This window comes from Neoarius graeffei, chromosome 12, assembly GCF_027579695.1.
Source record: "Neoarius graeffei isolate fNeoGra1 chromosome 12, fNeoGra1.pri, whole genome shotgun sequence".
Classification (NCBI taxonomy): domain Eukaryota; kingdom Metazoa; phylum Chordata; class Actinopteri; order Siluriformes; family Ariidae; genus Neoarius; species Neoarius graeffei.
The window spans coordinates 51095027-51122751 of NC_083580.1; the positions used below are offsets into that span (position 1 = coordinate 51095027).

Below are 27725 nucleotides of genomic sequence, written 5' to 3' on the forward strand. Positions count from 1 at the left end.
ACAGGGTCACAGGCAAGCTGGAGCCTATCCCAGCTGACTATGGGCGAGAGGTGGGGTACACCCTGGACAAGTCGCCAGGCTAACACACAAAGACAAACAACCATTCACATTCACACCTACAGTCAATTTAGAGCTACCAATTAGCCTAACCTGCATGTCTTTGGACTGTGGGGGAAACCGGCGCACTTGGAGGAAACCCACGCAGGCACAGGGAGAACATGCAGACTCCACACAGAAAGGCCCTTGTTGGCTGCTGGGCTTGAACTCACAGGACCTTCTTGCTGTGAGGCGACAGTGCTAACCACGACACCACTGTGCCACCTCTTTATAACACAGACAACCTTTATTCCTAAAACTACAAAACAATTAAGGCACAAACACTAATAATCACATATACAGAAATATGAAATGAACAGATGGATTGTGAAAATGAAATGATTGAAGTTTAATATTATCATAAGACTGAGTTACTGTCTTAACTGGTTAGATGTTTGAGACCCAACACAGCACAGTAGCGGGAGATTTAAACAGAATAACACCTTTTGCAGAGGAACTTACAGAGAAAACAACAGAAAGCACCTCAGTTATCAAAATGATTGCAGGGAAGTTTGTTACTTGTGCATTTCCTCTGGCACATCTTGTGCTGCTTTGAAGAAGAGTTTGTGGTAGAAGCTTTCAAAAGTATTCAAGTGGCTGGAGTGTTTAAAGGAGATACGCAGAACCATGACCTCACTTTTTGTTTATAAATGCCTTGAGACCTCAAGAATAGCAAAGGAATAGTTTTAAGCCTTAACAATAAATCTAATATAGTAATTTTTATGATTAAAATGATGGATATAGGTAGCGGTCTGAGTGAATGACCTTGACATCTGTGACGTCACAGCAGGAAGACTATCGGTCTCATCGCCATTTCCGCTATACTAAAACACAGAGCTCACTGTAATGTCGATCCTCCGTTTTGAACTAATTTATCGCCATGCCACCTAGATGTGTTGCTGGCGGGTGCAGCAACATGACAGAAGGTGGATTTATGTTGCATTCTTATTCTTGCATTATGCTGCAAAGATTTGGATGTGTTTTGTGAGAAATTCACAGGCACATTTTACTGATGACTGGTATGAAACATTTGATCTGTTGAGGAGCGTTGGCTATAAGCCCATATTGAAAGAGGGTGCAATACCAACAATTAAAGGAAAAGAAAACTACAAGAAAAGGAAAGTAAGTTCAGTTGCACCAGTTCTCCTGGAGTGTGAGCTGAGCAGTTATGGCGGAGTACTCAGTATGGAGAAAATGGAGAATGAGTGGACCAGTCGTCAGATTTCTCCATCGTCAGAGATCTCCAGATATCTCGCCCTTATGTGGAAGAAGCAAATGAACAAAGAACTGAAAGTCAGATTTTTTCAACACAGTCGGCCACAAGATCGGCCTTCAAGAAGTGAGAACACAGACGGGCAAGATGCGACTCTCATTTGGTTACATACCGTAATAACACTCGTTGTTTACCTGCATTTAGATTAATGCATGTAACTTGTATTGTGTATTTAAGTTACCAGTATAAGATTATTTAATTTGCTTCAGAATGTAATTGTCTCAGTTCATCTGATTATTTAATTAGCCTTTTACATTTTATCAGTGAAAATGCATGCATGTGCATGTATGTTGCATACGGTAAGTTATAACGCCTATCCTGTTTTAATGAGAGTCACATGAGACTGTCAGTTCAATTCCATCCAATTCTCTAGACGGCTTTGTTCTCTGGCTTTATTTCGTAAGGAGGGGGCCTCTGTGGCCAACGTGTTACTATCGGATTCGCTTTCTGATGGTTCGAACTGATATGGTTCTACGTGTATAGCAGTAGCATGTACATACACTCCAATTTCAGGACTATCACAGTCAGATGTATTACTGTACTACCTGAGGAATATGAAGAATCTCCAATAAATCTGAATGAAGAGGCCATTGCAACCACTCTCGCCTGCCAAGTCTGGCTTTGGTCTATAGCTGTCAAAGGCCTCTGGCTTAAAACCGGTTCCTGCTGTGACGTCACGCACTCAGGGCTGGCTGGCTCAGCAGGGCAGCTTGAATGCCAACTTTGCAGTCGATTTTAACTCTCAAAAATATATTTTTTATTCCCATTTATGCAGCATACAAGAGTCAGGAATGAAGATACTATCCACTCAGAAATATATTTAAAAATAAAGGTTCTGTGTATCTCTTTTAAAGTCTTCTTGAGGTTTTAGGAGTTCCATAGGTCTTGTAGCTAAAATTTCTTGTAGAGTGAATCTTGATGGTTGCAGATGGAAGTAGTGAGGTTGCAGAGTTGGGGTTCATAGAACTGGTCGGCAGGGCTTCATAAAACAAAAACCTCAAAGTTTCTTGAATGATGAATCCTGTTGCAACTGGAGGCGGTGCATTTGCAGAGTGGAGATTCATATAAAGATGGAAAAGAACAAAGAACTCAGAGTTTTGAGCATGCATGACAGTTTTGTTGTGAGCTATTCATGCATATTTAATTATGCAAAATAGCAGTCTGGCCAATGGGCTTTTGACCTCATCTCTTGGGAGATGGTCTGGGGATGTGTGATTTATTATTATTATTATTATTATTATTATTATTATTTAAAAATAAAACTCATGTATATGCACATATTAATGCAAATTACATATCAGATTTAAACTGGCAAGAGTCAGAGCTTCACAATAACATCAAGCACATTTAAAGAATTTCTATCTACTCACGAATTATTAGTTATTTGGCATAAACATATTTATTAGAGTAAAAATAGGCAGAATACATTCACATGGATGGAAATACTGATTGTTATAATCTTTAGGTGAACACTGAGATGAATAATACACATTGGTCTGATTCTTAAACACCTTTTCTATTACTAAGGAACATTTTCTTTGTCCTAGTATGTGTTGATCTTGTGGTGTGTGTGTGTGTGTGTGTGCACGCGTGTGTGTGCGTGCGTGCATGTGCAAGAATGTTTCATTGCTTCAGTTCAGGTAAATGTTCACTGAGGTAAAGATCATTATCTCATTATCTCTAGCCGCTTTATCCTTCTACAGGGTCGCAGGCAAGCTGGAGCCTATCCCAGCTGACTACGGGCGAAAGGCGGGGTACACCCTGGAAAAGTCGCCAGGTCATCATAGGGCTGACGCATAGACACAGACAACCATTCACACCTACGGTCAATTTAGAGTCACCAGTTAACCTAACCTGCATGTCTTTGGACTGTGGGGGAAACCAGAGCACCCGGAGGAAACCCACGCGGACACAGGGAGAACATGCAAACTCCGCACAGAAAGGCCCTCGCCGGCCACGGGGCTTGAACCCGGACCTTCTTGCTGTGAGGTGACAGCGCTAACCACTAGGGTGCAGCAGTTGCCCCCTAAAAATGAAAAATTCCTCTGATCATGATGCATTTTTGTTTTTATGTTCCTTTTGGTAAGAAAACACACTGGGTGAAATATTTTGACAAAATTCAAAAGTTTAATGGTGGCACCAGGAGCTCAAAGTTATGGAAAAAGCTGCTATTTTATGACTTTTATGACAAAATTTCGATCACTTTTCATGAAACATTATGGCACTTTATAGAGTATACCAAATATCTTAGATACACATTTTTAGTACATATTCTAAATATATTATCAAGCACAGTTTGAGTTTTAGCTGTTCATTGAATCATTGTTCAACTACTTTTAAACAATACAAATGTATTATGAATCACATTAATGCTTCTCAATCCCTTGCAGAGGTTCTTAACATGATCTCTGGGTCACAAGAAATCAATAAATGGAGTCCAACATTGTGATTCAAACCTTATGCGAAAACATAAAATAAGCGTTTTTTGGCAAAAAATGAACCTCATGGTGCCACCATTAGACTTTTGAATATGGTCAAAAATTTTTACAGGATGTCTTTATTGGTGAAAAGGAACACCCAAACAAAAATGCATCAGATTTTATGAAAGTGAGGGCAACTAATGCACCCTACTAACCACTACACCACCGTGCCGCCGGCCATTTCATTAATAACAATAAAATCTTTCTTTGTTCTTAGTTTTTTTTTGTGAGGCTCCATGACAGAGGAAGTCAGCTTGGGATTGTAAACCATCTTGTCTTGAAGGCAGGCATCAGAAAGGCTGGGTTTTAATGTAAATTTCTTGTGCGTTTCAGCATTTTCCCAGGGTTGTAAATTGCCTTGGAGTAGATAACAAGACAGTAGGGATCTGTGTGATGTTTGAAACAAAGGAGGTTGTGTTTTTACTTCCAAATCAGCAATTTGGACCCTCTGGAAGTGAGGTCTATGTGATGAGATTTCTTGTGTTTCTGGCATCTCTGAGGGACATGTGAATTTGCAGGCTGAATTTATATTGGAAATATTGATATTGGGGCATGGCTAGGTTTTGATACAACATGTATCTTATCATGCAAGAAAAATTGGATCATCGTGATCAATCGCAAATAGCTATATAGAAGCTCCTCCACTACATAGAGCAGACCTGGGCATTTTACGGCCCGGGGGCCGCATCCGGCCCTTTGGTTCATTCTGACCGGCCCGCGTAAGGTCAATTAGAAATTACAAAATAAACGTATTTTCTAATTTTACCCCATGCATAAACTGAATGTGCATTGCTTTTATTTTGAAGTTGTGTTCAACAAAAACGCAATGTGCGTGACACGAACATGACATGAAATCCCCCGAAACCTAATCCCGCGATAACTACTTCCGTAATTTGTCCAGACCAACCACAAACTTGTATGTCATCCTTCAAACGGTCCAGCCAATCACATAGTGTGACGTCACCAGCAGGCGCCGGAGCCCGAGCCGATCTGTAGATCTGATTCCTACACCGAATCGACTGATGATCATCTGTCAGCTGTGCTTTGCATCTCCACCTCAGACATTCAACCTGACTTTGATGCACTCGTTAAAGACCAACAGAGACTAGATTTCTCTCACTGAACAAATAAAAAACTGAAAAACACCAAATGAGGTGATTAGACTACAAATGTGGACATCATTATTATAATATGATGTATCTTGCTTGATATTTGGAGTAGAAAGACAATATTGTGATTGTGTTTTGGGGTGAATGCGACTGAAAAAAAATGGTACAAATGTTCACATTTTGTTAACCATTGTTTTGGGAAATTTGATTGAATAAATTACATTTTTTGTAAGGCAACCTCGTTTTTTTCCATACTCTTACCAGTCTTAGCAGCTTGTAAAAACAATGTTATTTATATAAAGAAATACAATTAATATTATGCAGAATTTAGTTCAGGCTTTTGGTCCGGCTCTCCACAAAATTTTCTGTTTCTCATGTGGCCCCATGGAAAAAATTATTGCCCACCCCTGACATAGAGGAACAGCTGATGGTGCACTATTTTCCATCACTGTTTAGGGCAATAGTCTGTGATTTGGGATGATGGACACAGCACTCTAGTGAGCATACTAAAGGAACACTGTCTGTCTTTCTGTCTCTCTGTTCACCTATACAAATCGACATGGCTGGACTCCATACTTTGCACATGGATTGGTGACACCCCAGAGGGGCCCAAGACAACATTTTCGATTTTCTAAAACATCAGATTAGTGCTAATCCAACACAGTATTCATTTCCCATAGGTTACATGCTCATGCTAACACACTGCTAATCCAATACACTATCATTTCCCATAGGCTACATGCTCACACTAACACACTGCATGCAGCCTCAGCGTGGAATCCCCTTCCCGACTCGTCTGACAGTTTTGATTGTACGGGACCTTGCAATCAGCGCTCCTCACCAGAGACTTCTGCTAGGGCTGAGTCTACAACACTGAGGCGACGTGTGGTGCGATTTACGCCATTTTGACAGGACACAGTGCCCAACACAGCCCCTGTGAAGAGCATCATTCAGAGAATATCAGGTTCACGGGCAATAACTACTAGTAGATAGCTAAACAAAAGTACAAATAGCTGAACAAAAGTATATATAGATAGATTTTTTTTTGTCTTTTCAGTAACATGTCATTTGAATCTCTTCCATTAAATGATTCATTCAGCCAGATCACACTGCTGTCTAAAGCAGGCAATAAACAGCCAGGTAGTGTAAAATAATGAATCATCATTGCTGTTGTGTGTTATTTCTTACTTATTTCCACTGCTTGCGTTCCAATGAAATGCTGGAAATTGCCAGGTGTGACTGAATCAACTTGTACTGGACTCTATAAACTGACTGACTCAAATGATTAGCTTGAGAGAAGAACGACTCTCAGTCTAGATTCACTGACTCAAGGAGTGTGAATCGTGTTCGGCACACCTACACTCAGTTCAATTTCCCATCTCATCTCATCTCATTATCTCTAGCCGCTTTATCCTATTCTACAGGGTCGCAGGCAAACTGGAGCCTATCCCAGCTGACTACGGGCGAAAGGCGGGGTACACCCTGGACAAGTCGCCAGGTCATCACAGGGCTGATACATAGACACAGACAACCATTCACATTCACACCTATGGTCAATTTAGAGTCACCAGTTAACCTAACCTGCATGTCTTTGGACTGTGGGGGAAACCGGAGCACCCGGAGGAAACCCACACGGACACAGGGAGAACATGCAAACTCCGCACAGAAAGGCCCTCGCCGGCCATGGGGCTCGAACCCGGACCTTCTTGCTGTGAGGCGACAGCGCTAACCACTACACCACCGTGCCGCCCTCAGTTCAATTTATGAAATGAAAATACTGACACGTACAAACAGCGAACAATAACAAAACAATAAATTGTATATCTGTTCCACAGACACTGAAATCTCTCCATCATCTCTGGTTAAAACTCATTTTTGGTGATGCTGTTTCCTCCAGGCGCTCTCCCAACTGCTCATTTCTCAAGCAGAAAACGGATTTTAAAAAGGCCTGTTCGTGGAGAAGGTTCTTAGCAAACTAATGAATATTAATGAAGTCTGCTTTATGAATATTAATGACTAGTGGGTGAATTAGAGAGGTTAAAAAAGACACTTTAAAAAAATTAATAAAAGAATACTGTATATACTTAATTTTAGAGTAACACAATGACTAGAGATGAGTTTCAGGTACACTAAGGAATAACAAAGACCTTTAAAGCTCTTTTGGATTCTCATTTTCTTCATCTTGCCCTTTGGTTCCTGTACCCTTTTCACTGTAAAGTGCAAAACTTTCTTCCGCCTGAACCCTGTACCTCACATGTGCCCTGCCTCTGTGTGAGGAAAAGACCTTCATTTCTCTATGATTGTGTGCACGGTTGAGTGGAGCTGCAGGAATGAGGGCCACACCTGGAGCTAAAGATCAGCTCACAGTGTCAGTCCCAATTACTGTTTCTCTCTGCAGATGTTTGTTCATCATGAATTCGTTCATTTTCAGTAAGCATTTTATCCTAGTCAGGGTAACAGTGATGTTTGATGTTGATTCACAGTCTGTCCAATAACACATTACATCTTTAATTTGGAAAACCTGTTCTGACTGCTCAAAATATCTAGACCTAGTTTAGAATAAAATGGAAAAAGAGTTGGTACTTATTGGTGAGGGCAGACTGAAAAGAGCCAGAATCTCCTTCATCCGATCTCAAAAATGTGATCTCAGTGACTTTGGCTGTGGCATGGCCATTAGTGCCAGATGGACTAATTTTAAAAAACTGCTGAGCTAGGATGTTCACACAGAACATTCTATTGCATTTACACAGTACTGTGTGGCTCACTGTAGTAAGTATATAGTTGAAGACTGGAAAAACATCACATACCTTCTTACCATTTCCAAACTTTAGCTGTCCATTTTCTTTGAGACTGTGCCCACTATAGTCTTAGATTCCAGTTCTTGGCTGACAGGAGTGGAACCTGATGTGGCTGAAATGCTGCTGTTGTTGAGATGCTTTTCTGCTCACCATGGCTGTAAAAATGGTTAAATATTGGTTTACTGGCAAGAATGTTATATGTGACATTCTTGCAAAAGCAAGTATGGAAATAAACAGATTGTAACAGTGTTTTTGGAAGTACAACACAAACATCACTTCATTAACACTTACAAACACAAATCAGAGTAAACAAGCAAACAAACAGAAATAACTAAGCTATATTTAATAAGGAGCAAACATATTAATATTCTCTCTGTCTCGCTCACATACACACACACACACACACACATCTTTTTATATACTCTCTCTTTTTTCCAGGGTGGTGTAGTGGTTAGCACTGTTGCCTCACAGCAAGAAGGTTCTGGGTTTGAGCCCAGTGACCAACAGGGGTCTTTCTGTGTAGAGTTTGCATGTTCTCCTTGTGTCTGCATGGATTTCCTCCGGGTGCTCCGGTTTCCCCCACAGTCCAAAGACATGCAGGTTAGGCTAACTGATGGCTCTAAATTGACCGTAGGTGTGAATGGTTGTTTGCCTCTATGTGTCAGCCCTGTGATGATCTGGTGACTTGTCCAGGGTGTACCCCACCTCTTGCCCACAGTCAGCTGGGATAGGCTCCAGCTTGTCTGTGACCCTGCACAGGATAAGTGGTTACGGATAATGGATGGATGTTTCCCATTTAAGCACTTTTTTAAGTTTGCTGTGGAACTTTTGAGTATGCAGCTAAAAGGTGATGTTTTATGTATGTTTGTTTAAATCACTGAAGATCTGAATGTGGGTTTGAGGCAGAAATTTACACAGAAAGATTCTGGGTGACAGACTTCCATTAGCTTCACAGCAGAGCGCCAGTGTAAAATCAAATCAGGAACTGTCAGATGACAAACATATCTTGGCAGATTCACTTCATTTTGACTAAGTTATAGACGTGAGTTCATCTGATTTTTTTGGAAATTTTTCTTGAACTATTTGGTGGGCTGATGAGATGGAATCTGACGTCTTGAATGTTCCCAGCTGCATTCTCACAAATAATGTTGTGTTCAGCGTTCTGCTGTACAGAAGCTGTCTTGTCAATGCTGATGCTGCATCTAATATACAGAGAGGCCCCTGATGCACTTTGACATGTGAAGCAGTCAGGAGGAGACAGAACACTTAGTCATAGCTGAACGACAGCGAGTGGCTTTAAAAGTCTGCTGTTAACCCAGAAGCTCCTTAAAAACTCCTTAAAACTGTGCTCTGTTCTTCAGTTTTACAATTTAACAAATGATGCTTCAGTAATAGCAGAGTGTGAGTCATGCATTGATATTTGGTGTTTTTTTTTCTCTCAGGTTAATTTTATGGCAAAGCTGCATAATATCATAAGTCAGATGCATACTTCAGTTATGATTCTTAACTTGATTCTTGATTCTTAACTGAAGTAATGATGTAGTTGAGCCTGAAGAACTGTCACTAGTTGAAGTCAATACCAGCAATGGGTTGCAATGGTACAGTCCACTGCAGGGGTCATCGGCTATACACAGTGGTCGAGTTGTAAAATCAAACCGGGGGGATGGTGAAATTTTTAGTTGCGTGTCGGTCCGTCGGTGGGAAACTGGTTTGCTTTTAGGAGGGTTTGCACACAACGTAGGTCTGTGGACCTTGTTCATTTACCAGACATACAGTATTTTGTGCTGATAAAGTGTGTAGTACACACTGTGTACCCTTTTAATTGTTGTAAAAACATAATACACTAGTATTTTACTGTAAAACATGCACAGTGTGGATGTCATGTGTCATATTTAGTCAGTCTCCTGGCTGACATACCTACCACATTCTCCATATTAGGGTGAAATGCAGATGACAAATTTGAAGTGTAACTTCATAGTCATGGTAGGCTCCTTTTAAATCATTTGGTAAATAATTTATTAAAACCTCAGCAGGCAATGTAAATGAACAACTGAATCTTTTCATATCAAGTCAATAGAATTTTTATTCAAAGCTGAACATTGGGAACATTGAGTTAAATACAGAGGTAGGTAGGTAACCAATAAGCTAAAACAAGCAACAGTAAATTGTAAATCTTCAGCTCTTCAGCTGTTGGTTCTCCTGCTTGCTCCTGCTCCTGTATTGTCTCACACTCCGGGTCCTCCAGCTCCTGTCGCACTGTGTTGCAGTTGCTGCTGGCTGTCATCTGGAATAAAGAGCAGTGGATAAGATAATTTAATTAAATATAATTATAATGTTATTTCTGATTTATTTACTATCTGAACGAGGATTTGAGCTTTGAAAAATGACCGGATTCTTTCTGTAACGTTGATTCCCGCTATTATCTAGGTCACGTGACACCTTAACGTTGACGGTTACCAAGGAGCTGCCTTGGATACTTTGATACTTTGCTTCAATACATAGCAGCACTTTGATACATACTGGATACAAGCTAGCAAAATGAGTTAAAAGTAGGCATCTTTGGAAAGGGGAAAAGGCCCATTGAGGAGACAGAAGAGGAGCCTATGACGAAGAAAAAGAAAGCTGCATTTTAGCAGACACTTTGTCAAGTCCTACACCAATCCTGCTCTGCCTTACATATTGTGACCGGCTCTCTAATGAGGCAATTAAGCCTTCAAAACTGCTAGTGTCATTTATTTTAGCCTTCCTGTCTTGAATAACACTTTTTGTTGCCTGAAGAATAACAAACGAACGTCCAGGCTGATTAAATTAATGGCCTTATACAAGAAATCAAAGCTAACATGAAGCTATCGATAGCTGGCTAGACTCCAAACTAACATTCATTATGATAGCTGTGTTGTTATCCGCCACCCACAAATTAGGCTACATATCGGTAACTTTACAGCATGATAGTGGGCTCTCAGAAAGTGTGACTGATATTCGTAACTCTTGACTTACCTCCTGAAATGTTTTTTCTTGCGATCTTAAATCCGAACTTGCTTAGGTCTTGCTGTCCACTCCGCTTGGCCATGATGCTGCAATCCGCTGCTGTCACTGATGCCGAATGAAATAAAAAATAACAGAACCCCAACTGAATGTCACCTCCTCAAATGCTTCGCTTGCGCGTGCCCTCTCTCGCGGTAGCTTATTGTATGCTCAGTTTCAGCAAAGCTACGTGGAATGGCATTTCTAATTCCAATGTTAAATAGAAGTAATGTCCACATTTATTGATAAAATTGCTCAAGGGAAGGGAGAGGGGATGCCCGTTTTAGAGGGGGGATGATTTTGACCATTTTTTATTCCGGGGGGATGGCATCCCCCCTCAACTCGAGTACAGGCTATACATTGCTAGTGATGATGACTGCTTCATTAGGCTGCACAGAAATGCAGATGGGGCGTGAGGCCCGCACCAGAGCAACACAGTCACCTGCAGCAGTGGCACAAACTGCCTGGCCGAGCTGCCACAGAATGTCTGGCCTCATGAGCTGTCACATACTATTCTGCTCTCCTAATGAAGCACCTTGCACAGTAAGGTAAGACAAACGATGTCGTGCCCCCATCGTGTTGTCTCTCTGGACCTCCAGACCTGATGCCAAGTGGTGCACAAAAGTGCCACAGACCTGACGAGTGTGGAAGTTGCCCCACAGTGACAACTGACTTGCAAAGTGATACCATCCATTGACCATTTGAGTGGCTCTTCCACATGCCATCTGGTGGTGTGCCATTGACCCTGTTGGGTTCATCTGCCACGTTGCACTGAAAAGCACCCTGCTGCCAGCGCCTTATTGATGATGTAATATTTAACCCATAGCTGGAACCCAGGCAGGTGCTACCACTCCTGGTCAGAGCGGACCTGGGAGCAATGGTGATTAAGGGGTAACTCCACTTTCCCCACTACTCAAGTGCTCCCGGACCTGAGACTCACCACTGGTTGCAGTTTAAAGTCATACCGAGGACTAACATTGTAGGGTGATAAAGTGCACTTTAGATGTGTCTTTTAAATGCCACAGCTCAGGAAAATAATTTAGTGTTTACCATTAAAGTGATTTAGTATGTCATGTAATGAGGCGGAAGAATGGATGTAAGTGTAAGAAGAGTTTATTTACAACAGGCAAACAGTACAAAAACATAAGGCAAAGGCAGGGTCATGAAACAAGCTAGGGTCATACAAGGTACATACAGAATATTGGAGGCAAAGGCAAAAGGCAGAATCCAGATACAAAAAACAGAATTGATAGCCAGAGTAGCATAAACAATATAAAGCTTGGTAATGTGGGATTCTAAGTACAACGCATATACTTTGCAAAGTCTGTGTGCATGCAGAGTCCCTATAAGCACATGCCATGATTGCGCGCTGATTAGGAACAGGTGTATGGTAATTAGTCTTTGCTACACACTGTGTGCATGTACGCAAGTGACCGTTCGAGGCACACCAAGCATGAAGGTGCAGACATGACTGAACACCCCCCCCCCCCCCCCCCCCCGAAAAAAAAAAAGAGCTAAAAACCTCCTTTTTCGGCCCTGGGGATGAGGACCTGGAGCTGGACAAAGTCCCCTTAGAGCTCCGCTCTGGGTTGGGAAGAATATGGCACTGGAATCTGGGCTTCAGAGGAGGCTTGAGTTATGGTCAGGCCTTGAATGGGAGCATGGCTTTCGTTCAGGCTTGAACTCTGACATGGACATTGGCATGAACAATGGGCTGAGACATAGGTTCAGGCATAGATGTGGGCTTGAACATAGGCATAAACATGGGCTCCAGCATAGACTCAGACATGGACATGGGGTCAGGCATAGACTCAGACATGAGCATAGGCATGGACCCTAGCGTTGGCATGGGCATGGACTCAGATGTCAGCATCTGTAGGCGTCCTAGTGTGTATGTGTTCAATGCCACTGTCCTGAAACTGCTGTTTTAAAATTGTGGCTCTGCAGTCAGATCCTTCTCAATGAAATTTGATCCCAAACACTTACATGCTAATGTTGATGCCATAGAAGCTGTACACATGTACAAAAAATTAATACATTAAATGAAAGTAGCAGGAAGTGTGCAGTGTAATGTAATTGAGTATAAGTACATTTTTAAATTGTAAATATACTTGAGTAAAAGTGAAAAGTATTATGCATTAAAACTAATCGTATAATTTACTGGAAAAAGCTATTTAAGTCCATGTAACAGAGTAAACCTAACACATTACTACCCACCTCTGAGTGGTGACATGCTCCCGTCATCTCAGTCATTTGGTGTAAGTGGGTCAGGATAGTTGTCTTAAGTCAGTCTTTTTCTCGTCTTGAAGTTCCAATAAAATCAACCATGTTTAATAGTTTCATAAGTTTTTAGTCTTGGCTCATGCAAATAGTGACATGGACTTTATTATTCGTCACATGCACACTTCAAGCACAGTGAAATTCATCCTCTGCATTTAACCCATCTGAAGCAGTGAACACACGCACACACTCAGAGCAGTGGGCAGCCACACCAAAGCACCTGGGGAGCAGTCAGGGGTCAGGTACCTTGGTCAAGGGCACCTCAGCCCAAGGCTGCCCCACATCAACCTAACTGCACGTCTCAAGAAGAAGAAGAACAACAACAACAACTTTATGCATCACACTTACACTTGTGAAATTCCTCTCTGCATTTAACCCATCTGAAGCAGTGAACACACATACCCAGAGCAGTGGGCAACCATGCTAACAGCACCCAGGGAGCGGTTGGGGGTTAGGTGCCTTACTCAAGGGCACCTCAGCCTAAGGCTGCACCATGTTAACCTAACCACATGCCTTTGAACTGTGGGGGAAACCGGAGCACCTAGAGAACATGCAAACTCCACACAGAAAGGCCCCCATCAGCTGCTGGGCTCGAACCCAGAACCTTCTTGCTGAGAGGTGACAGCACTAACCACTACACCACCATGCCGCCCAATCATCAATAACCAATAGGTGAGCTCAGCAAGGTGAAGCAAAGTAGGCACATCTCTGAAAAGGAACCTAGTTGCAGTCTTGCAAATAGTGACCCTGCAAGATCCCCAGTCTTTGCAAAATCATAGTCTGTGAATAAAAAATTTGTGACTAATGACACATTGTCTTTAGATGTAAGAGGCTGTCTGACTTTAGTCTTTAAAAGTCTTTTCAGTCTTTTCAAAGTCTTCTAGTGTATGGTTAGCATAAGTTGGAATTATAGCCCAATTATGTTGTTAAACCAATATGAGTAAAAAACCTCCAGCTGTGCAGAAAAGTACCAACCCTGTGTATGAGACAGTAGAGCTACATTCACATTAACAGGCTGAAGTGACTCCAATCTGATTTTCTGCCTTAATGTGACAGATATGATGTTTTCAGGGTTATGTGGACATAGAAATCCATTCTTTTCAAATCAGATTTGAGTTACTTTCATATGTGGTCCTAGATCAGATACGTAACCAATTTGTGGCCATGCAACATGAATGAGAATGGTCAGATTGGAATTCATGTGGCTTTTTTCCTACACGCATGCGCTGAACGCTGTCATTACTTTGACTTGTTTTTCATTGCAGACAATATGAACCCAATATATTTCAGTTTTGTCTGGTCGACTTTATTTAATTTATTAATATACTATAATATATTAATATTAGGGGCAGCACGGTGGTGTAGTGGTTAGCACTGTCGCCTCACAGAAAGAAGGTCCTGGGTTCAAGCCCAGCAGCCGACAAGGGCCTTTCTGTGTGGAGTTTGCATGTTCTCCCCGTGTCTGTGTGGGTTTCCTCTGGGTGCTCCGGTTTCCCCCACAGTCCAAAGACATGCAGGTTAGGCTAATTGGTGGCTCTAAATTGACCGTAGGTGTGAATGTGAATGGTTGTTTGTCTCTGTGTGTCAGCCCTGCGATGACCTGTCGACTTGTCCAGGGTGTACCCCGCCTCTCACCTATAGCCAGCTGGGATAGGCTCCAGCTTGCCTGTGACCCTGCACAGGATAAGCAGTTATGGATAATGGATGGATTATCCATTATATTAGGCCTGCAACACATTCCAAACAATGTTGGGACAGGGACAATAATGAGGTAATGAGGTAAAACAATTAAATAATGATGTGATTTGAAACAGGTGATGCCAACTGGTGATGTCAGCAAAATCAGTATCCAGAAAAGGCCTAGTCAAAGATGTGCAGAGGATCTCCAGTTTGTCAATAAATGCGTGAGAAAATTAGTGAAATGTTTAAAACAATGTTCCTCAAAGAAACACATGAAGCATTTTGGATATTTCCCCCTCTATGGTGCATAATATCATTAAACAATTCAAGGAATCTGGAGATATTTTGGTGCATAAAGGGCAAGAGTGCAAGTCAAAGCTAAACTCCTGTGCTCTCCCATCCCTCAGATGGCACTGCATTCAGAAGTCATTCATCTATAACCACATGGGCTCAGGATTACTTTGGAAAACCTTTGTGATATGGAGTCACAGACTTATATTAACTGTGTCCAAAAGCACTATCAACTTCTCTGGACTCGGAGGCATCTGGGATGGACCACCACACAGTGGAAACTTGTATTGTGGTCAGACAAATCAGTATTCCATGCCTTTTTTTTTTTTGTAAGAAATGGATGCCGTGTGCCCTGGACTAAAGACGAAAAGGATCATCCAGTCTGTTACCAGCAACAAGTCCAAAATCCAGGGTCTGTCATGGTATTGGGTTGTGTCAGTGCCTTTGGCAAAGGTAACTTACATTTCTGTGATGGCAGCATTAATGCAGAAAAATACATTGAGATTTTGGAGCAGCACATGCTGCCTTCAAGATGAAAAGTTTTTCCAGGGATACTTAACAAGACAATGCAAAACCACATTCTGCACACATTGCAAAGGCATGGCTGTAGACGAAGAGGTTTCCTGTCCGCTCTGTCCCCAATAGAGAATGGTGGCAAATTTTGAAAAGAAAAATATAGCAACGATGACCCCCTACTGTTGCACACCTTAAGACCTGTTTGCAGGAAGAATGGGACAAAGTAACACCTGAAACATTTCATCACTTGGTGTCTTCAGTCCGTAAATATCCTTCAAGTGTTGTGAGAAGGAAAGGCAACGTTACACAGTGGCAAATGCTTTACTGTCCCAACTATTTTGAAATGTGTTGCAAGAATCAAAATTGAAATGCGTTAATTTTGAAAAAAAAATCATGAGGTAAAAGATCAAATAATGTGCTGTTGTATTGTTTTGTGGGAAATATAGGTCAATGATTATTTACAAATCATTGCCTTTAGTTTTAATTTCAATTTCAACAGACCATGTGAGCCTTTTCTGATTTGGGGTTGTAGTTCTTTCTCAGTGATGCTTAATCAAGTCACGCTGCATATTATATGACCACAATCCCTTTCACAGGTAATTACCTGACCATGATTATGATTGGATGCTGCTGATTATTTTCTTCATCTTTCAATGGCAGTAAAAGATGTGCATGATGGCAGAGAGCAGTACATTGCTTTTAATAGCTCTCCATCTCTCATGGCACATTAAATGAAGGGTGACAAAGTGGAGCTCATTTGTAGTTTGTGCAGGCTAAAGGGATTTGTTCCCTGGAGGAAATGTTAGCTTCGGTAAGCCTGTAAGCCAGTAAGTCTGCTGTATTATAATTTGGCCTGTTAAGTGTTATTAAAAGCATTAGTAAGGTGGTGTGTCTTGCAATAACCAATACTGCTGCTATATCCATTATAAAATATCATGTTTATAGTGATTATACTCTGCCTAATTTAGAAGAAGCCTTTATTTGTCACATGTCCACTTAAGCACGGTGAAATTCCTCCTCTGCATTTAACCCATCTGAAGCAGTGAACACATGCATGCACACACATACCCAGAGCAGTGGGCAGCTATGCTACAGTGCCTGGGGAGCAGTTGGAGGCTAGGTGCCTTGCTCAAGGGCACATCTGTCATGATACAGAGGGAGGGGAAAGTGCTGTTCATTCACTCAACTCCCCTCACATTTTTCCTGCTCGTCCAAGGAATCAAACCAGCGACCCTTTGGGCCTCAAGCTGCTTCTCTAACCTTCAGGCCATGGCTGCCCCATTTAATTTGGGACCTTGTGGCCTGATTCTACCTTGAGTTATATTATATTGCCAAAAGTATGTGGTCACCTGGCCATCACAACCAGATGTGCTTGTTGTACATCCCTTTCCAAAACCATGGGCATCTAGGCCTGGTCCCCTTTTTGCTTCTGTAACAGCCTTCACTCTTCTGGGAAGTCCTTCAACCAGATTTTGGAATGTGACTGTGAGGATTTGCTCATTCAGCTACATAAGCATTAGTGAAGTTAGGAACAGTTGCTGGGCAAGGAGGACTAGCATGTAGGCAGTTCATCCAAAAGGGTTGGAAGTTTAGTGAGGTTGAGGTCAGGTTCTGTGTAGATCACTCAACATCTTTCATACCAACATTGGCAAACCATGTCTTCATGGACCTCACTTTGTGCACAAGGGTATTGTTGTGCTGGAACAGGTTTGAGCCTCATAGTTCCAATGAAAGTTACTCATAACCCTACAGCATACAAAGACATCCTATACAGAGAAGACCCACATATGCGTGTGATGGTCAGTTGTCCACAATCTTTTGGCCACATTGTGTAAAGTTTTGCAAAAGCAGTTTCCAGATTTTGTACCTTTTTTAATGTTAAAGTCAAATAATATTGATAAAGTTTCATAATGTTCCAATTAAGGTCATTTAGAAAACTGAACAATGGTGATACTTCTGAAAGTATCTTCTACACTTGCAATGAACATCAACATGAAAACCTACTGTAGAACATTGTGACACAGTGAAGGGTTTAGCACTGAATCATAAAACTGCTATAACAGAGTTATGTATATTTTCTTTGGCCCATAAGTAAAGTGATTGTCATATTTCTGCTTTTAGAATTTTAGGAACAGCCATTATGGAACAGCCATTATGAATCCCTGAAAGAGTTATGTGAATCTGACCATTTTTCAAGTAGGGTTTTATTTTCTATCCATCCATCCATCCATCCATCCAATGTCAATTTTTTACTGCTGGTGAACAGGTTTGACATTGCATGATATAAATGTAGTTTTCTCCTCCACTTTATTTGATCATGGGCATTTGCAGCAGTGAAGCCATTCAATGTCAGGTCTTCAAATAGCACCTCTCCCCGTGTTTTACGGGGCCTGCCCCATTTCTTGTGCTTGTCCACCTGGAAAACTGATCTCATTTATCCAGGCAGTGCTTCTCTGGACATGGCCAAACCAACGTAGGAGCCTACATCTTAGAGTTATTTTACTGTTTCTAATTTTTACTATTTCTCATTTTTTTCTGACATTTTAAAACAATGGAATAACACAATAATTTACAAATTTATGTATATCTAAATGACCACTAAAATAGAAAGTCGCTTGAAAAAAAATGAAGAAAAAAATCCATCAGTCTAATAGTGTTGAACCATTGTGGAACCCTCTGGATTTTTATCACTGCATACACACTATTGAATCAGAAGTTATGAATTGGATTGGATAAATCACGTAATTCCCATTTGTGTCCTCACTAGCCTCCTTGTGCTGAATGCATGCTGAATTCTCCACCCCATGCTTTACTACACTACACAAGGATAATCAGCTGCTTCCTGTTTCTATCTGACAGAAGCATGAGCTCCAGCGGGCAAGACAAGAGAGGAAACGCCTCAATCTCCAGCTGTTCCATCACAGCCTGAAGGTGGAGCAATACGAGGAGGTAGGAGTTAATCAACAGATCATATGTCTATTTTTTCCGTTGACTCTTAAAAAGTTTCATGTAGCTTCTACTGCATCAATCTAACACAATCCGACACCATGGTCTGATCAATAACCACTAATAACCTCGGCCTGATGTGAACTCAGCTCAGTTTGTAATATTCAGAAAACATTGTTCTCAAGTGTCTTCTGTAAAATGAAGCACAGTCTAACAAGTGAGTCTCAGAGCACTTGGGCTTATTTTTTAAATTTACTTTTAATAGGTTTCTTTTTTTTAATGTTAATGAGGTGTTCATTAAAATGAAAAACAGCTTATTTTTGAAAACTGTTGTTTAATCCTTTCTAAACTTGCAGATCATTATACACATACACACTCACACTCACTCACTCACCGGCCACTTTATTAAGTACACCCATACACCTGCTGTTTTATGCAGTTATTTAATCAGCCAATCCCTTGACAGCAGCACAATGCATAAAATCATACAGATACAAATCAAGAGCTTCAGTTAATGTTCACTTCAAACATCAGAATGGGAAAAATTGTGATCTCTGTGACTTTCACTGTGGCATGGGTGTTGGTGCCAGATGGACTAGTTTTAGTATTTCAAAAACTAATGATCTCCTGGGGTTTTCACACACAACAGTCTCTGGAGTTTACACAGAATGGTGTAAAAAAACGAAAAACACTGAGTGAGTGATAGTTCTGTGTGGAAGTGCATTGTTAATGAGAGAGGTCATAGGAAAATGGCCAGATTGGTTTGAGCTGCCAGGAAGGGTATAGTAACTTATAAAATCACTCTTTACAACCATGGTGAGCAGGAAGGCATCTCAGCATGCAACAGCGGAAGACCACATTGGGTTCGATTCCTGCCAGCCAAGAACAGGAATCTCAGAATCAAGAACAGGTTCTTATTAAAGTGGCTTGTGTGTGTGTGTGTGTGTGTGTGTCTGTCTGTCATATATATATATATATATATATATATACACACAGTGGATATAAAAAGTTTACACACCCTGTTAAAATCTCATCTCATTATCTCTAGCCGCTTTATCCTGTTCTACAGACACCCTGTTAAAATGACAGGTTTTTCTGATGTAAAAAAAATGAGACCATGATAAATAATTTCAAAACTTTTCCCACCTTTAATGTGACCTATAACCTGTACAATTCAACTGAAAAACAAACACATCTGTTAAGGGGGAAAACATCTCATCTCATCTCATTATCTCTAGCTGCTTTATCCTGTTCTACAGGGTCGCAGGCAAGCTGGAGCCTATCCCAGCTGACTACGGGCGAAAGGCGGGGTACACCCTGGACAAGTTGCCAGGTCATCACAGGGCTGGGGAAAAACATAAAAAATAAAAAACGTACAATAAGCTGGTTGCATAAGTGTGCACACCCTTAAACTAATACTTTGTTGAAGCACCTTTTGATTTAATTACAGCATTCAGTCTTTTTGGGTTCACATCTGCAATTAATTAAAATGACTCTGATTAACCCAAAATAAAGTTCAGCTGTCCTAGAAGGATTTTCCTGACATTTACTCAGTTGCATCCTCCAGCAAAAGCCAGGGTTCACAGAGAGCTTACAAAGCATCAAAGGGATCTCATTGTTGAAAGGTATCAGTCAGGAGAAGGGTACAAAAAAATTCCATGGCATTAGATATACCATGGAGCACAGTGAAGACAGTCATCAAGAAGTGGAGAAAATATGGGACAACAATGACATTACTGAGAACTGGACATCCCTCCAAAATTAATGAAATGACAAGACAAAAACTGGTCAGGGAGGCTGCCAAGAGGCCTACAGCAGCACTGAAGGAGCTGCAGGAATTTCTGGCAAGTAAGGTTGTGTAGTACATGTGACAACAACCTCCCATATTATCCATATGTCTGGACTATGAGGTAGGGTCGCAAGATGGAAGCCTTTTCTTACAAAGAAAAACATCCAGGCCTGGCTAAATTTTGGAAAAAAAAAATACATCAACTCTCCCAAAAGCATGTGGGAAAATGTGTTATGGTCTGATGAAACCAAGGTTGAACTTTTTGGCCACAGTTCCAAAAGGTATGTTTGGCGCAAAAACAACACTGTGCATCACCAAAAGAAAACCATACCCACGGTAAAGTATGGTGGTGGCAGCATCATGTTTTGGGGTTGTTTTTCTTCAGCTGGAACAGGGGCTTTAGTCAAGGTGTAGGGAATTATGAACAGTTCTAAATACTAGTCAATTCTGGCCCAAAACCTTCAGGTGTCTGCTAAAAAGCTAAAGATGAAGAGGAATTTCATCTTTCAGCACAACAATGACCCCAAGCATACATCAAAATCAACAAAAGAATGGCTTCGCCAGTAGAAAATTAAAGTTTTGGAATGCCCCAGCTAGAGCCCAGACCTAAATCCAATTGAAAATCTGTGGGGTGACCTGAAGAGGGCTGTGCACAAGAGATGCCCTCGCAATCTGACAGATTTGAAGCGCTTTTGCAAGGAAGAGTGGGCAAATATCGCCAAGTCTGGATGTGGCAGGCTGATAGACTCCTACCCCAAAAGACTGAATGCTGTAATTAAATCAAAAGGTGCTCCAACAAAGTATTAGTTTAAGGGTGTACACACTTATGCAACCAGCTTATTGTATGTTGTTGTTTTTTTTATGTTTTTCTACCTAACAGATTTGTTTGTTTTTCAATTGAATTGTACAGGTTATAGGTCACATTAAAGGTGGGAAAAGTTTTGAAATTATTTATCGTGGTCTCATTTTTTTTTTACATCAGAAAAACCTATCATTTTAATGGGGTGTGTATACTTTTTATATCCACTGTATTTGATAAAGTGATACATCTGACTTGATGCGCTCTGCCATTTTGTTTTTCTCTACTCACGGTACATGAGCTGATATCTTACGTATATACAACCCAGATTCTGTGGGAGTTGTAGCTCAGGTGGATAAGGCGCCATACCATGAATCCAGGGACCTGAGTTTGATTCTGACCCAAGGTCATTTCCTGATCCCTCCCCGGCTCTCTCTCTCCTGCTCATTTCCTGTCTCTACACTGTCCTATCCAATGAAGGTGAAAAAAGCCCCAAAATATATATATATAACCCCGATTCCAAAAAAGTTGGGACAAAGAACAAATTGTAAATAAAAACGGAATGCAATAATTTACAAATCTCAAAAACTGATATTATATTCATAATAGAACATAGACAACATTTCAAATGTCGAAAGTGAGACATTTTGAAATTTCATGCCAAATATTGGCTCATTTGAAATTTCATGACAGCAACAAGTCTCAAAAAAGTTGGGATGGGGCAATAAGAGGCTGGAAAAGTTAAAGGTACAAAAAAGGAACAGCTGGAGGACCAAATTGCAACTCATTAGGTCAATTGGCAATAGGTCATTAACATGACTGGGTATAAAAAGAGCATCTTGGAGTGGCAGCGGCTCTCAGAAGTAAAGATGGGAAGAGGATCACCAATCCCCCTAATTCTGCACCGACAAATAGTGGAGCAATATCAGAAAGGAGTTCGACAAATTGCAAAGAGTTTGAACATATCATCATCTACAGTGCATAATATCATCAAAAGATTCAGAGAATCTGGAAGAATCTCTGTGCATAAGGGTCAAGGCCGGAAAACCATACTGGGTGTCCGTGATCTTCGGGCCCTTAGACGGCACTGCATCACATACAGGCATGCTTCTGTATTGGAAATCACAAAATGGGCTCAGGAATATTTCCAGAGAACATTATCTGTGAACACAATTCACCGTGCCATCTGCTATTGCCAGCTAAAACTCTATAGTTCAAAGAAGAAGCCGTATCTAAACATGATCCAGAAGCGCTGACGTCTTCTCTGGGCCAAGGCTCATTTAAAATGGACTGTGGCAAAGTGGAAAACTGTTCTGTGGTCAGACGAATCAAAATTTGAAGTTCTTTATGGAAATCAGGGACGCCATGTCATTCGGACTAAAGAGGAGAAGGACGACCCAAGTTGTTATCAGCGCTCAGTTCAGAAGCCTGCATCTCTGATGGTATGGGGTTGCATTAGTGCGTGTGGCATGGGCAGCTTACACATCTGGAAAGACACCATCGATGCTGAAAGGTATATCCAGGTTCTAGAGCAACATATGCTCCCATCCAGACGACGTCTCTTTCAGGGAAGACCTTGAATTTTCCAACATGACAATGCCAAACCACATACTGCATCAATTACAGCATCATGGCTGCGTAGAAGAAGGGTCCGGGTACTGAACTGGCCAGCCTGCAGTCCAGATCTTTCACCCATAGAAAACATTTAGCGCATCATAAAACGGAAGATACAACAAAAAAGACCTAAGACAGTTGAGCAACTAGAATCCTACATTAGACAAGAATGGGTTAACATTCCTATCCCTAAACTTGAGCAACTTGTCTCCTCAGTCCCCAGACGTTTACAGACTGTTGTAAAGAGAAAAGGGGATGTCTCACAGTGGTAAACACGGCCTTGTCCCAACTTTTTTGAGATGTGTTGTTGTCATGAAATTTAAAATCACCTAATTTTTCTCTTTAAATTATACATTTTCTCAGTTTAAACATTTGATATGTCATCTATGTTCTATTCTGAATAAAATATGGAATTTTGAAACTTCCACATCATTGCATTTCGTTTTTATTTACAATTTGTACTTTGTCCCAACTTTTTTGGAGTCGGGGTTGTGTGTGTGTATATATAGTGTGTATATATATATATATATATATATATATATATATATATATATATATATTTTTTTTTTTTTTTTTTCTTTTTTTTTTTTGAGGGTATATACATCTGAGTCAGATGAATGGTATAGGAATTATCGCACTGTGTATACTTTATGTGTCCTTCCCTTTTTAATAGCCCAAAAGTAATTGGACAGACTATCATAATCATAAATTAAACTGTCATTTTGAATACTTGATTGCAAATCCTTTGCGGTCTGCCTGCCTGCCTGAAGTCTAGAATTCATGGACATCAACAAACTCTGGGTTTCATCCCTGGTGATGCTCAGCCAGGCCTTTGCTGCAGCTGTCTTCAGTTTCTGCTTGTTCTTTTGGGGCTTTTCCTTCAGTTTTGCCTTCAGCAAGTGAAATGCATGCTGAATTAGATTCAGGTCAGGTGATTGAGTTGGCCATTGCATAAGATTCCACTTCTTTGCCTTAAAAAGTCTTGGGTTACATTTGAAATATGCTTCAGGACATTGTCCATCTATGCTGTGAAGCAGCATCCAATGAATTTTGAAATATTTTTGTAAATCTGAGCAGGTAATATGGCCCTATACACTTCAGAAGTCATTCTGCTGCTTTTGCCAGCAGTCATATCAACAATAAATGCAAGGGAACCAGTTCCATTCGCAGCCACACCTGCCCTCCCCATAATAAATGGTATAGATCACGAACAGTTGATTTTTGCCTCTTCTACGCATAGGATGTTGTTCCAGAACTGTATAGGTTTGTCTATCTATCTATCTATCTATCTATCTATCTATCTATCTATCTATCTATCTATCTATCTATCTATCTATCTATCTATGCAAACTCTGGTCTTTCTGTTTTGAGGCTTACTAATGGGTTTCATCTTGTTGCTTACTAATGGGTTTCATTTTGTGGCTTACTAATGGGTTACATCAATACCCTTTGTATTTCCTCTGGTGAAGTTTTCTCTTGATTGTTGACTTTGACATAGATACATCACCTCCTGCAGAATGCTCTTGATCTGGCCAACTGTTGTGAAGGGGTTTTTCTTCACCAGAGAAAGAATTCTTCTGGCATCTCCCACAGTTTTTTTCCATGGTCCTGGAATTTTGGTGTTCCTGAGGCGACAACTCTTTGAACTTCAGATTGAGAGTTAACAGCATTAGATTGCCAATAGGTAGACATTTTTTGTCATTGTAATGCACAAGTACAGTCCAACAAATTTGGTTGGCTGTGCTTTGCTGGTGCAAATAGCATAAAAGATAAATAAAAGTTCAATATATTTTAAAAATACACAAATATTCAAAAGATATTGCACATTCCAATCCACACATATTCAAAAGATCCATCCATCCATTATCTGTAACCACTTATCCTGCGGGGGAAACCGGAGCACCTGGAAGAAACCCATGAAGACACAGGGAGAACATGCAAACTCCACACAGAAAGGCCCCTCATCAGCCACTGGGCTCGAACCCAGAACCTTCTTGCTGTGAGGCAACAGTGCTAACCACTACACAACTGTGCCACCCCTATATTCAAAAGATTCCCAATCGATATTGCACATCCAAATACAAATATGACATTTGAAATCAACCGTAGACCTTTTATCTGTTTACTTGTCAGTGAAATAATGAGAGAATAATTTTGGTCTTAAATACAAAAGTGCTGTAATTCCTACACCGTTCACCCAAAAGTCTGCACTTTCAGCGCATATATATATATATATATATGGCTTAAACCCAGAACCTTCTTGCTGTGAGACGACAGTGCTAACCACTTACACCACCGTGCCACCTACACGTAAAATGATATATTAAATATTTTTTTGTCATCAAAGTTATTGGTGTGTAATATAATATTTTAGATCTAAAATGTGAAATATTTTTCAGCAGTAATCTTTTATCCCATTTTACTCCTCTGGTTGCCACTGATGCCTGTTAACTTCACTTGCTTTAAGTGATGCCAATTAGTACAGAACTCAGTGTTTACATTGTGCATACAGAATATGTAATCAGCAACACGCCTCCTTTATTCACATTCTCTTGCATGATTCTCCTTCAGATGCATATGAATGAGGATACAGTAAGTCCAATTTGTGTATTTTGCCATGTGGCGAATGTGGCTGAATTGCACTCAACAATGGGTTCAAGCAGCTTAATACAGCAGGCCTTCAGTCTGGTTGTTCCTGTATACAGGCAATATTATCTCTTTTAAGAAAATTCGGTGTCTTAATGTGAGGCTCAGGGGAATCAAATTTACCTTCAGCATCTAGCTGTTATTTGGAGACGTTCTGGTGGCTTTCAAACTGAAACAAGTGTTTCCTCACCATCAGTAATGGATAACACTTTGAAAGCAGCAGATTGGGGCTCCGGTCACTAATGGTGTTGTTATCGATGGTGCGTTTTGCCAAGAGGCCTGGCCACAGCTTGTCTCAGCATAATCCCTATCCTGTTCTTCTTCTCTGGCTGCCCAGTGAAAAGGAACCATCTGTCCAAACCCCAGAGCAGTGCCGGAGATAAAATGCCTGCTGCTCAATCAGATAGTGACTCTCGCCCACCCTGCCTCTCACCCACTCTTGCCCACCCCACTCTGTGTTCGAGGACTCTTTCGGCATATGGGTGAGGTGTTAATGATACTGGGCAGAGAGAGTAAATACGCCCAGGATAGATGCACTCTGACATCAGGGCAGACATTTTCTCATCTGCCGAGCTTGGATCAATGTGAGATACAAATCGACTCGTTTCTTCAGTCCCGCTTTGATGAAATATATCCTGATAAATGAGATGGAGCATGTGTCTGCTCCCTGACTGATTCTGTTCCAGAGACAGCACATATTACACAGCTTCTAACCAGGACTGGAATATTAGAGGCACGACATATCAATCTGGAGTCTAACAACTAGTGCCAACCCAGGCCAAAAATTTTGCACTTGAACACGCCAGAGGGACAATAGCTGACAGCCAAACAGACAAATATTCTGCACTTGCACCTTTTCCAAACCAGCAGGAGTCAGCAGTCTGCATTCATGTTCAGGAAAAGAGAAACAGAAATAGGCTCCACGTCCCCTGCCCGGTTTGTGCCGCACATGCTCAGTACAGTTTAGGTAAGAGAAGTAGATTGAGTACTTGACAATGATGAAGAAAGTGATTTGGCTTAAAGATGGAGTTTTGGTTGTTTTTAGCTCTTGGCTTACTGCTGCCACCTCCTGGTGTGGAGAAGGTGCAAGTGCATACATCCCTGTGGCTGTGATCTGTCGTCTCTCAGGTGTGTGCAAGTGCACTTTTTTTTTTAACCTAAGTTGGCTGTCTGATTCTGTACTGGGCATGCATTAAAATTTTTATGACTTGATTTGATTCACCACATATGCTTAAAAAAAGCCGGTATCCATGTTTATAACATATAATCTGACACAAAACCTGCAATATGTGAAGTGCATAGATTTTATCATAAAAACCTTTATTATAAAAGGCATAATGTTAAAAGGTCTATTACTCTGATTAGTATGGTAGAACATGATGGTTTCAGTATTTTTGTGATCCAGTTACATCATATCAAAACTATCAAATGCATTTAGTCATGATCTTTAAACACAATTTTATTTGGGTTAACCATTATAATCAGTATGAAAAGAGATCTATAGTCCAACATTGGTTTAATAACAATGTTTTATTAGTTTCTCAGCTGTTTAATGCAAAAAGACATGCGTTTTTATTCAGAGGTTTAAATAAATAAAACTTTCCTCTTACTAAAAGTGAATTTGATGTGACAACTGATCCTGTTCCTACTAGAGCCACTATACTTAAATGTCACCACATACACTGTAACAATAATGAAATGATCAAATTATTAACAGTCATTACATTATACAGATTGGGCAGTGTTTAAAACAGTAAGAAGTACAAATACGGCAGGGGACACAGATTGGGTAGCAACACTCATCAAACTTAGGTGGGGCGTGACATCAAGTTTGGATGTGAAGCTGTACTATAGAAGTGATTTTGTTTATAGTAAGACAAATTCACGTTTTATTTGTATACTTGTTTAATACAAATTTATGATATGAAAATGATTATATCCAAAAAACTAAACTGGTGACCATAAGTTTACTTCTTAGCCACATGAGCCTCATATTTCCAGTGCTAAACTGAAGAAGTAAACTTCCAATATTAGCCATGTCTCCACAGATTGACTACATTCTGAGCTAAACTGCAGTTAATTTTTAAAAAGTGCTGGTGTATAGGATTCATTTTCCAGCTTAGTTTTTCCTGAAATTCAGCTTCAGTCTTTGGTGTATCCATAAGGGTGTCGAGACATCTTCACAAATTCAGATCTTTCATTCTTATGTTTTATGGGTCTGGATGTAAAGAGTGTACTCCAGGAAGTGCAACTCCTATTAAATGAACATGTCAGGAAGATTAATTATGTTTGGAAATAATAGTGCTTATGTTGAAGAATGTGTGAACAACAATATGTTTTCATGAGTCATGAAAAAATGCAGACACTCTGCTGCTGAATCTGCT

The 27725-nt window shown here is 40.6% G+C and overlaps 1 protein-coding gene across 1 annotated transcript in view; it reads left to right on the forward strand.

Moving 5' to 3' along the window:
• rimbp2a (RIMS binding protein 2a) overlaps positions 1-27725 on the forward strand; it is a 210510-nt gene that overhangs the window by 126946 nt on the left and 55839 nt on the right. Inside the window, exon 4 of the mRNA XM_060935983.1 lies at positions 18407-18496. Coding sequence (XP_060791966.1) covers positions 18407-18496 — 90 coding nt within the window. The remainder of the gene's footprint in view (positions 1-18406; positions 18497-27725) is intronic.